The 12,719-nt window shown below is 44.9% G+C and overlaps 1 protein-coding gene across 5 annotated transcripts in view; it reads right to left on the reverse strand.

Annotated features, from left to right (window-relative positions):
• Positions 1-12,719, reverse strand: part of LOC124044034 (calcium/calmodulin-dependent 3',5'-cyclic nucleotide phosphodiesterase 1A-like) — a 76,137-nt gene that overhangs the window by 5,792 nt on the left and 57,626 nt on the right. For all 5 annotated transcript variants that reach the window (XM_046363352.1, XM_046363349.1, XM_046363348.1 and 2 more), the window contains 3 exons: positions 6,124-6,264; positions 5,881-5,981; positions 3,904-4,029 (listed from right to left, as the gene is read on the reverse strand). In XM_046363352.1, coding sequence (XP_046219308.1) covers positions 3,904-4,029; positions 5,881-5,981; positions 6,124-6,264 — 368 coding nt within the window. The remainder of the gene's footprint in view (positions 1-3,903; positions 4,030-5,880; positions 5,982-6,123; positions 6,265-12,719) is intronic.

Below are 12,719 nucleotides of genomic sequence, written 5' to 3' on the forward strand. Positions count from 1 at the left end.
CAGGATGTCTGTACTCACCACCATCTCAATCACCAGGGTCTGTAAGCTCTATGACAGACACAGACACAGACAGGTTAGAGAGATGGCAGGATGTCTACTCATCACCATCTCAATCACCAGGGTCTGTAGCTCTCTGACAGACACAGACAGGTTAGAGAGATGGCAGGACGTCTGTACTCATCACCATCTCAATCACCAGGGTCCACACCTCTCTGAAAACACAGGAAAACAGAGTCCGTTTCCACCTAGCCTCCACTCCAGCTGGTCTTCGATTCTCCAGGACAAGAACACAGTGTGATGTCTAGCACCACTTCCACTTCCAACAACATCAAGCATAGCATTTCTTTACAGTACCTAATGATGGATGTGAGCCTGTGGGACTTTCCAAAATCACTGATAGACTGAATGTGAAATAGTATATATAATAGTCTTGTGTTGACATTCAATTGTATTAGTCACATACGCCGAAAACAACAGGTGTAGACCTTAGAATGTTTACTTACAAGCCCCTAACCAACAATACAGTTTAAAAATTATGAACAAGAATAAGAAAAGGAACAAGAAATTAAAGAGTAGCAGTAAAATAACAATAGCGAGACTATATACAGGGGGTACCGGTACAGAGTCCATGTGCGGGGGCACCGGTTAGTCGAGATAATTGAGGTAATATGTACATGTAGGTTAATAAAGTGACTATGCATAGGTAATAACAGAGAGTAGCAGCTGCGTGAAAGACGTGGTGGGGGGGGCAATGCAAATAGTCTGGGTAGCCACTTGATTAGATGTTCAGGAGTCTTATGGCTTGGGGGTAAACGCTGTTTAGAAGCCTCTTGGACCTAGACTTGGCACTCCTGCCATGCGGTAGCAGAGAGAATAGTGTCTGACAATTTTTAGGGCCTTCCTCTGACACTGCCTAGTATAGAGGCCCTGGATGGCAGGAAGCTTGGTCCCGGTGATGTACTGGGCCGTACGTAGTGCCTTGCAGTCTTGGAGGCCGAGCAGTTGGTGCAGCTTTTCAGTCTCCTGAGGGGGGAATAGGTATTGTCGTTCCCTCTTCACGACTGTCTTGGTGTGCTTGGACCGTGTTAGTTTGTTGGTGATGTAGACACCAAGGAGCTGGAAACTCTCAACCTGCTCCACTGCAGCCCCATGGATGAGAATGGGGCATGCTCGGTCCTCTTTTTCCTGCAGTCCACAATCTCCTTTGTCTTGATCACGTTGAGGGAGAGGTTGTTGTCGTGGTACCACACGGTCAGGTCTCTGATCTCCTCCCAATAGGTTGTCTCGTTGTTGTCGGTAATCAGGCCCATCACTGTTGCGTCATCGGCAAACGTAATGATGGTGTTGGAGTTGTGCCTGGCCGTGCAGTCATAAGTGAACAGGGAGTACACGAGGGGACTGAACACGCACCCCTGAGGGGCCCCTGTGGGGAGGATCAGCGTGGCGGCTGTGTTGCTACCTACCCATACCAATTGGGGATGGCCCATCAGGAAGTCCAGGATCAAGTTGCAGAGGGAGGTGTTTAGTCCCAGGGTTCTTAGCTTATTGATGAGCTTTGAAGGCACTATGGTGTTGAACGCTGAGCTGTAGTCAATGTACAGCATTCTCACATAGGTGTTCCTTTTGTCCAGGTGGGAAAGGGCAGTGTGGAGTGCAATAGAGACGGCATCATATGTGGGTCTGTTAGAGCGGTATGCAAATTGGAGTCGGGCTAGGGTTTCTGGAATAATGGTGTGGATGTGAGGCATCGCCAGCCTTTCAAAGCACGTCATGGCTACAGACGCGAGTGCTACGGGTTGGTATTCATTTAGGCAGGTTACCTTAGCGGTATTGTGCACAGGGACTATGGTGGTCTGCTTAAAACATGTTGGTATTACAGACTCAGACAAGGAGAGGTTGAAAATGTCAATGAAGACACTTGCCAGTTGGTCAGCACATGCTTGCAGTACAAGTCCTGGTAATCCGTCTGGCCCTGCGGCCGTGTGAATGTTGACCTGGTTAAAGGTCTTACTCACATCGGCTGCGGAGAGAGTGATCACACAGTCGTCCGGAACAGCTGGTGCTCTCATCCATGTTTCAGTGTTATTTGCTTCGAAGCGAGCCTAGAAGTAGTTTATCTCGTCTGGTAGGCTCGTGTCACTGGGCAGCTCTCGGCTGTACTTCCCTTTGTAGTCTGAAATGGTTTGCAAGCCCTGACACATCCGACGAGCGTCGGAGCCGGTGTAGTACGATTCAATCTTAGTCCTGTATTGACGCTTTGCCTGTTATATTGTTCCTCCGGAGTGCATAGCGGGATTTCTTATAAGCTTCCGTGTTAGAGTCACATTCCTTGAAAGCGGCAGCTCTAGCCTTTAGCTCTGTGCGGATGTTGCCTGTAATCCTGCTTCTCGTTGGGGTGTGTACAGTGGGGAGAACAAGTATTTGATACACTGCCGATTTTGCAGGTTTCCCTACTTACAAAGCATGTATAGGTCTGTAATTTTTATCATAGGTACATTTCAACTGCCTATTGTCCTGTAGTCCATCCCAGCCTTGTGCAGGTCTACAATTTTATCCCTGATGTCCTTACACAGCTACCTGGTCATGGCCATTGTGGAGAGGTTGGAGTCTGTTTGATTGAGTGTGTGGACAGGTGTCTTTTATACAGGTAACGAGTTCAAACAGGTGCAGTTAATACAGGTAATGAGTGGAGAACAGGAGGGCTTCTTAAAGAAAAACTAACAGGTCTGTGAGAGCCGGAATTCTTACTGGTTGATAGGTGATCAAATACTTATGTCATGCAATAAAATGCAAATTAATTACTTAAAAATCATACAATGTGATTTTCTGGATTCCAGATTCCATCTCTCACAGTTGAAGTGTACCTATGATACAATGCCATCGGAAGAATCCCAGAACATATTCCAGTCTGTGCTAGCAAAATAGACCTGTAGCTTAGCATCTGCTACATCTGACCACATTTGTCTTGACCGAGTCACTGGTGCTTCCTGCTTTAATTTTGGCTTGTAAGCAGGAATCAGGAGAATATAATTATGGTCAGATTTGCCAAATGCAGAGCTAGGGAGAGCTTTGTAAATGTCTCCGTGTGTGGAGTACAGGTGGTCTAGAGTTTTATTTCTGCTCTGGTTGCACATTTAAATGCTGATAGAAATTTGGTAAAACGGATTTAAGTTTCCCTGCATTAAAGTCCCCGGCCACTAGGAGCGCCACCTCGATGAGCTTTTTCCTGTTTGCTTATGCCAGGACACAGCTCATTGAGTTGCGGTCTTAGTGCAAGCATCGGTCTGTGGTGGTATGTAGACAGCTATGGAAATTACAGATAAACACTCTAGGTAGATAGTGTGGTCTACAGCTTATCATGAAATACTCTACCTCAGGTGAGCAAAACCTCAAGACTTCCTTAAATATCGTGCATCAGCTGTTGTTTACAAATATACTTATTCCCCCCCTCCCTCCCCCTTGTCTTACCAGACATAGCTGTTCTATCCTGCCGATGCAGAGTATGTTGATAATGATGTTGTTCAGCCACGACTCCGTGAAGCATAAGATTACAGTTTTTAATGTCTCGTCGGTAGTTTAATCTTCCACGTTGGTCGTCGATTTTATTTTTCAATGATTGCATGTTAGCTAGTAGGATGGAAGGGGATGGGGGTTTATTCGATTGCCTATGAATTCTTAAAAGGCAGCCCGACTGCCGTCCTCTTTTTCTCCGTCTTCTCGTCACGCAAATGACAGGGATTTAGGCCTGACATGCCACACCACACCACATTCGAATCCAAACCTAAAGTAAAGGCTAAGTATCTAGGTTATATTACAGTACTAGCCCCTACGTTCTTTGAAGTGGTGATCTCAATCTCTTAACCAAATGTATATTATAAAGCACTTTTGACCTTCTTAACTCACCGCCAGTCATCTTTTGACAGGTTGACCAGTATGTTCATCTCATCCTCTTGCATAAGTCTGTACGCAGCACTGACATGGTGGTTCTCCAGGACTGACCGGTCATTGTACAGGATGGCCACCTCTGACCTGGAGAGAGGAAGAGAAGGGGAAAGAGAAGGTCTGGATCACCGTGTGATTAGTCATTGTGCTGCATGGCGGTTCTCAGGCAAGATTACTTTACCAGGTAGCCAACCTGTATGGCAACAGTAACTAGCAGGCAAAGCTGGTTGAAATTATTTAATTTCAACCAGTTTAGAAATTACTACAGCGATTATGATACGATAGCGATGGTGGATATTTGAGATGGGGTGGCAGGTAGCCTAGCGAAAGGTTGCTTGTTTGAATCCCCGAGCCAACAAGGTGCAAATTCTGTTGAAGTACCCTTGAGCAAGGCACTTTACCCTAATTACTCCTGTAGGTCACTCCGAATGACTAAAATGTAAATGTGATGGTAGCGAAATGAGAATTCCAGATTGTCCTAATGCAGAACAGGGCCACATCAGAAAGTAGTTGTTCTGAGACAAATAATATTTTATTTTTTTTCTAAATTGTATTATAAGTCAAATCAGAAAAACTAAATGACAGTTACTTGTACATTACTCCAGTGCTAGGGCAGTTTGTAGTACTTTACTCCAGTGCTAGGACAGTTAGTAGTACTTTATTCCAGTGCTAGGACAGTTAGTAGTATTTTACTCCAGTGCTAGGGCAGTTTGTAGTACTTTACTCCAGTGCTAGGGCGGTTTGTAGTACTTTACTCCAGTGCTAGGGCAGTTTGTAGTACTTTACTCCAGTGCTAGGACAGTTAGTAGTACTTTACTCCAGTGCTAGGACAGTTAGTAGTACTTTATTCCAGTGCTAGGACAGTTAGTAGTACTTTTTTCCAGTGCTAGGACAGTTAGTAGTACTTTATTCCAGTGCTAGGACAGTTAGTAGTACTTTATTCCAGTGCTAGGACAGTTAGTAGTACTTTATTCCAGTGCTAGGATAGTTAGTAGTACTTTACTCCAGTGCTAGGGCAGTTAGTAGTACTTTATTCCAGTGCTAGGACAGTTGGTAGTACTTTACTCCAGTGCTAGGACAGTTTGGAGATTGAAAATAATCAGAGAGGGAAAGTTTACTAAATACCTTCATTGTCCATTTCACAACAACCCCTCATTTCTAAAATACGAGTAGCCTTTCTGATCAATTTTTATTAGACTAGAGAGTCATGCAGAGGTAATGAAGGGTTTAAACTAAAGGACTCCTCTCTCTCTCTCTCTCTCTCTCTGCTATCCCTTATCACTGAGGTCAGTGCTGCAATTTTGAGTATTCTCATTGTGCACTTCATTTTAACGGGTTCTTTAAATGGGTGCCTTCACTTAAATGGGCTCTTTATATGGCCATGTTCCCTTAAGGCTCCATTGGCATTCATTAGTCAGGGTCAGACTGACTGCACTGTCTGTCTGTCTGTCTAGGAGGCAAAAGCTGTACAATTATAAGGAAATCGTCAGTTTAACATTAATATTGTTAGTATGGAATGAATGAAAATGGAAATAAATAATATGTCCATTAGGTACAGTAGCTAAGTGTTCAGGAATTCAGGAATACAAAATAATAAATAATATGTCCATTAGGTACAACAGCTAAGTGTTCAGGAATAAAAAATAATAAATAATATGTCCATTAGGTACAGTAGCTAAGTGTTCAGGAATTCAGGAATACAAAATAATAAATAATATGTCCATTAGGTACAGTAGCTAAGTGTTCAGGGATAAATAATAAAAAATAATATGTACATTAGGTACAGTAGCTAAGTGTTCAGGAATTCAGGAATAAATCATAATTAATCATATGTCCATTAGGTACAGTAGCTAAGTGTTCAGGAATAAAAATGCCTACTGAAAGAAGTAGAAGTTTGCACCGTTTGTAGGAAACTTCAGGAAGAATACTGATACACACCTGGTCTGAATGTGAAAGTTGTTGGTTGTCCCAGTGTGTTCAAAGTCATGAATAGCTGCAGCAAACACCATGGCTAGGATGTCCAGTTCAGTGAGCCAGTGCTAGAGAGACAGAGAGTAAATGTAACAAGAAACACAATCAGAATCCTGTCCTTTGATCTGTCTATTATGCTGGGGGGGGGGATTCATTGCATCCCTATTGCACCAACCTGCATGTGTGTGTGAGTGTGCATGTGAGACTGACCATGATGCCAGTGTGGAGCATCAGATAGTGTGCTGTCTGTGTGACGTCGGCAGCGTGGATCAGGTTATGGTAGGGGTTTCTGTGTTTGCTGTAGCCCAACTCTAGAGCCTCTACAAAGGACACCAGAGATGACACTGGTATCTGGGGAAAAACCGGGAGGTTAGGACATCAGAGATGACAGTGGTATCTCAAATCAAATCGTATTAGTCACATGCGCCAAATACAACCTTACAGTGAAATGCTTACTTACGAGCCCCTAACCAGCAATGCAGTTTTAAAAAATACTTATAAGTGTAAGAAATAAAGGTAACAAGTAATTAAAGAGCAGCAGTAAAATAACAATAGTGAGACTATATACGGGGGGTAGTGGTACAGAGTCAATGTGCGGGGGCACAGGATATTTGAGGTAATATGTACATGTAGGTAGAGTTCTTAAAGTGACTATGCATAGATGATAACAGCAGAGAGTAGCAACAGTGTAAAAGAGGGGGGGGGGCAATGCAAATAGTCTGAGTAGCCACTTGATTAGGTGTTCAGGAGTCTTATGGCTTGGGAGTAGAAGCTGTTTAGAAGCCTCGTGGAACTAGACTTGGCACTCTTTTTTAAAGTTCACCTTTATTTAACCAGGTAGGCTAGTTGAAAACAAGTTCTCATTTACAACTGTGACCTGGCCAAGATAAAGTAAAGCAGTGCGACACAAACAACACAGAGTTACACATGGAATAAACAAACATACCGTCAATAATACAATAGAGAAAGTCTATATACAGTGTGTGCAAATGAAGTACGTCTCACGTCACCCCGCTCCTCCGCTCTCTCCACTGGCTTCCAGTTGAAGCTCGCATCCGCTACAAGACCATGGTGCTTGCCTACGGAGCTGTGAGGGGAACGGCACCTCAGTACCTCCAGGCTCTGATCAGGCCCTACACCCAAATAAGGGCACTGCGTTCATCCACCTCTGGCCTGCTCGCCTCCCTACCACTGAGGAAGTACAGTTCCCGCTCAGCTCAGTCAAAACTGTTCGCTGCTCTGGCTCCCCAATGGTGGAACAAACTCCCTCACGACGCCAGGACAGCGGAGTCAATCACCACCTTCCGGAGACACCTGAAACCCCACCTCTTTAAGGAATACCTAGGATAGGATAAAGTAATCCTTCTCACCCCCCCCCCTTAAAATATTTAGATGCACTATTGTAAAGTGGTTGTTCCACTGGATGTCATAAGGTGAATGCACCAATTTGTAAGTCGCTCTGGATAAGAGCGTCTGCTAAATGACTTAAATGTAAATGTAAATGTAAATGTAAGTAGGATAAGAGGGGTAAGGCAATAAATAGGCCATAGTGGCGAAATTATTACAGTATGGGAAATTAAACACTGGGGTGATAGATGTGCAGAAGATGTGTGCAAAGTAGTGATATTGGGGTGCAAAGGGGCAATATAAATAACAATATGGTGATGAGGTAGTTGGATGGGCTATTTACAGATTGGCTATGTACAGGTGCAGTGATCTGTGAGCTGCTGTGACTGATGGTGCTTAAAGCTAGTGAGGGAGATATGAGTCTCCAGCTTCAGTGGTTTTTGCAGTTCGTTCCAGTCATTTGCAGTAGACAACTGGAAGGAAAGGCAGCCGAAGGAGGAATTGGCTTTGTGGGTGACCAGTGAAATATACCTGCTGGAGCGCATTCTGCGGGTGGGTGCAGCTATGGTGACCAGTGAGCTGAGATAAGGCGGGACGTTACCTAGCAACGACTTATAGATGACCTGGAGCCAGTGGGTTTGGCGACGGATATGAAGCGAGGGCCAGCCAACGAGAGCTTGCCGTGCGGTAGCAGAGAGAACAGTCTGAACAGAGAACACTAGTGTGGCTGGAGTCTTTGACAATTTTTAGGGCCTTCCTCTGACACTGCCTGTTATATAGAGGTCCTAGATGTCAGGAAGCTTGGCCCCAGTGATGTACTGGGCCATTCGCACTACCCTCTTTAGTGTCTTGCAGTTGGAGGCCGAGTAGTTGCCATAGCAGGCAGTGATGCAACCAGTCAGGATGCTCTCGATGGTGCAGTTGTAGAACATTTTGAGGATCTGAGGACCCATGCCAAATCTTTTCAGTCTCCTGAGGGGGGAATAGGTTTTGTCATGCCCTCTTCACAACTGTCTTGGTGTGCTTGGACCGTGTTAGTTTGTTGGTGATGTGGACACCAAGTAACTTGGAGCTCTCAACCTGCTCCACTGCAGCCCATCGATGAGAATGGGGCGTGCTCGGTCCTCTTTTTCCAGTAGTCCACAATCATCTCATTTGTCTTGATCACCTTCAGGGAGAGGTTGTTGTCCTGGCACCACACAGCCAGGTCTCTGACCTCCTCCCTATAGGCTGTCTCGTCATTGATCAGGGCTACCACTGTTGTGTCATCAGCAAACTTAATGATAGTATTGGAGTTGTGCCTGGCCGTGCAGTCATGAGTGAACAGGGAGTACAGGAGGGAACTGAGCACACACCCCTGAGGAGCCCCTGTGTTGAGGATCAGTGTGGCGGATGTGTTGTTACCTACCCTTACCCCTTGGGGGCAGCCCATCAGGAAGTCCAGGATCCAGTTACAGATGGAGGTGTTTAGTCCCAGGGTTCTTAGCTTATTGATGAGCTTTGAGGGCACTATGGTGTTGAAGGCTGAGCTGTAGTCAATGAATAGCATTCTCACATAGGTGTTCCTTTTGTCCAAGTGGGAAAGGGCAGTGTAGAGTGAAATAGAGAATGCATCACATGTGGATCTGTTGGGGCGGTGTGCAAATTGTGAAATGCTCTCACACACACACAATTATTTTCTCATTTTGTAGTGTAGGGAATTACATACCCAGAGTTGACTTCATTAGAGAAAAGATAACTCCTGCGAGATATTACATCTGGCACATTGTTTATTGTCCAAATTGTCATGTGTGCCAGAGTTATCTTTTCTCCAATGAAGTTGGAGAGACCGAGAGAGACACGTGTGGGGGGCTTCATGTGTACTGTAGCTTATGTGTAAGCTTAACTCCTTTTGTTTAATCAGACTAAGAGCAGAGTAGGGCCCAGAACACCGCTCTTCCTAAATCAAAATATGAGCATCATGCGTCACACACGTTCACATTCACAATGAAAGAGCTGAGCTCCTCCGGATATTTGAGTATCCATTTAAAGCCTAGCTGTCACATTGATTCTAGGAACAGTATGGCTGTGAATGACAAAACCCACACGTGACAAGGCCAGGGCCTTCCGACTGACTGTTGAGCAATAGCATGGAAGAATAACAAGTGATTGGATTTATATAGCACTTGTCTACCAACTGAGGTACTCAAAGCGCTTTACATAGTAGTCGGAAACACCTCATCCACCACCAATGTGTGGCACCAACCATTGGTGATGCATGGCGACCATTTTTATGCCAGAACACTAATCACACATCAGCTAGAGTGTGATATATGCCAATTAGGAAGGAGGGGATGATTAGGGGCCATGTTGGGAATTTAGCTATGACACCTGGGTTAATATCCCTACTCTTGGGATTTTTAATGACCACACAGAGTCAGGACACCCGTTTAACGTCCCACACGAATGATCGCACCCTACGCAGGGCAATGTCCCCTTCACTGCCATGAGACATTGGGACCTCCTGGCCCTCCAACACCACTTACAGCAGCATCTGGTCTCCCATCCAAGGACCTGCCAGGACCAACCCTGCTCAGCTTCAGAGGCAAGCCAGCAGTGGGATGCAGGGTGTTATGCAGCTGGCTCCTATACACAATCTTGGCAATTTGGTAGTACTTCAGCAGTTTTCCTCCTGTTATGTCAGTCACTGACAGTCAATCAATTAGCCCATGTCAGCTAACATTTTATAGATTGCTAGGTAAGTTAGTCTAGCCATGTCACGCCTACTCCCGTTCTGGCGCTCAACGTCGCCAGTCTACTAACCACCGGTCCTGGCAATCATCATTACTCACACCTGCTCCCCATCGTTACGACACCTGGACCTCATCATCATCTTGATTACTCTCCCTTTCTTTAGCCCTCAGTAGCCTCAGTCATTAGGCAGTATAGGTTTTATTCACATTCTGTACGCCTCTACTTTTTTGTTTATCTTTAAGATTCTTATTATTAAACTCACCTTCTGGACATGCTTCCTGACTCCCAGCATATACATTACAAGCCAGCTATCTGAACACTGTACAGTAGTAATCATGTCGACTTAGGATAAAATCAAATTTTATTGGTCACATACACGTGTTTAGCAGATGTTATTGCGAGTGTATGCTTGTGTTTCTAGCTCCAACAGTGCAGTAATATGTAACAATTTCACAACAATACACACAAATCTAAAGTAAAGGAATGGAATTAAGAATATATAAATATTTGGACGAGCAATGTCAGAGAGGAATAGACTAAGATACAGTAGGATAGAATATAGTATAAACATGAGATGAGTAATGCAAAATATGTAAACATTATTAAAGTGACCAGTGTTCCGTTATTAAGGTGGCCAGTGATTTCAAAGTCTATGTATAAAGGGCAGCAGCCTCTATTGTGCTAGTGATGGCTATTTAACAGTCTGATGGCCTTGAGATAGAAGCTGTTTTTCAGTCTCTCTGTCCCAGCTTTGATGAACCTGTACTGACCTCGCCTTCTGCATGATAGCAGGTTGAACAGGCAATGGCTCGGGTAGTTGGTGTCCTGGAGGGCAGGTAGTTTGCCCCCGGTGATGCATTGGGCAGACCGCATCACACTCTGGAGAGCCCTGCGGTTGCGGGCGGTGCAGTTGCCGTATCAGGCGGTGATACAGCCAAATTTCTTCAGCCTCCTGAGGTTGTAGAGGCGCAGTTGCGCCTTCTTCACCACACTGTCTTTGTGGGTGGGCCATTTCAGTTTGTCAGTGATGTGTACGCAGAGGAACTTGAAGCTTTCCACCTGCTTCACTGTAGTCCTGTAGTGAATAGGGGGGTGTTCTCTCTGCTGTTTACTGAAGTCCACGATCAGCTCCTCTGTTTTGCTGACGTTGAGTAATAGGTTATTTTCCTGGCACCACACTCCCAGGGCCCTCACCACCTTCCTATAGGCTGTCTTGTCATTGTTGGTAATCAGGCCTATTACTGTTGTCGTCTGCAAACGTGATGATTGAGTTGACCGGGCACACAGGGCACATGCCTAGGGACTCTGACCCCAGGGGGCACCATTGATTTTGCGAGTCACTCCCACTCAGATATTGAACATGGCATAAATCATGGCAAAATGTGTGGAACGGCAGGGGATATAGCGTTAAAACTGTAACATTTTCTCTCTATCCATGGCAAAATGTGTTGAATCGAATAAAATTGACAAAACACTTATGTTATGACATGTTACGTAGCCTTAGAAAAAAATGTGCTAGGTGTACAGTGGGACAAAAAGTATTTAGTCAGCCACCAATTGTGCAAGTTCTCCCACATAAAAAGATGAGAGAGGGCTGTAATTTTCATCATAGGTACACTTCAACTATGACAGACAAAATGAGGGGGAAAAATACAGAAAATCTCATTGTAGGATTTTTAATGAATTTATTTAAAAATGATGGTGGAAAATAAGTATTTTGTCAATAACAAAAGTTTATCTCAATACTTTGTTATATACTCTTTGTTGGCCATGACAGAGGTCAAACGTTTTCTGTAAGTCTTCACAAGGTTTTCACACACTGTTGCTGGTATTTTGGCCCATTCCTCCATGCAGATCTCCTCTAGAGCAGTGATGTTTTGGGGCTGTTGCTGGGCAACAGGGACTTTCAACTCCCTCCAAAGATTTTCTATGGGGTTGAGATCTGGAGACTGGCTAGGCCACTCCAGGACCTTGAAATGCTTCTTACGAAGCCACTCCTTCGTTGTCCGGGCGGTGTGTTTGGGATCATTGTCATGCTGAAAGTCCCAGCCACGTTTCATCTTCAATGCCCTTGCTGATGGAAGGAGGTTTTCACTCAAAATCTCACGATACATGGCCCCATTCATTCTTTCCTTTACACGGATCAGTAGTCCTGGTCCCTTTGCAGAAAAACAGCCCAAAAGGATGATGTTTCCACCCCCATGCATCACAGTAGGTATGGTGTTCTTTGGATGCAACTCAGCATTCTTTGTCCTCCAAACACGACGAGTTGAGTTTTTACCAAAAAGTTCTACTTTGGTTTCATCTGACCATATGACATTCTCCCAATCTTCTTCTGGATCATCCAAATGCTCTCTAGCAAACTTCAGACGGGCCTGGAGATGTACTGGCTTAAGCAGGGGTACACGTCTGGCATTGCAGGATTTGAGTCCCTGGCGGCGTAGTGTGTTACTGATGCTAGGCTTTGTTACTTTGGTCCCAGCTCTCTGCAGGTCATTTACTAGGTCCCCCCGTGTGGTTCTGGGATTTTTGCTCACCGTTCTTGTGATCATTTTGACCCCACGGGGTGAGATCTGGAGCCCCATATCGAGGGAGATTATCAGTGGTCTTGTATGTTTTCCATTTCCTAATAATTGCTCCCACAGTTGATTTCTTCAAACCAAGCTGCTTACCTATTGCAGATTCAGTCTTCCCAGCCTGGTGCAGGTCTACAATTTTGTTTCTGG

This window comes from Oncorhynchus gorbuscha, linkage group LG09 (genome assembly GCF_021184085.1).
Source record: "Oncorhynchus gorbuscha isolate QuinsamMale2020 ecotype Even-year linkage group LG09, OgorEven_v1.0, whole genome shotgun sequence".
In the NCBI taxonomy this organism is placed as follows: Eukaryota; Metazoa; Chordata; class Actinopteri; order Salmoniformes; family Salmonidae; genus Oncorhynchus; species Oncorhynchus gorbuscha.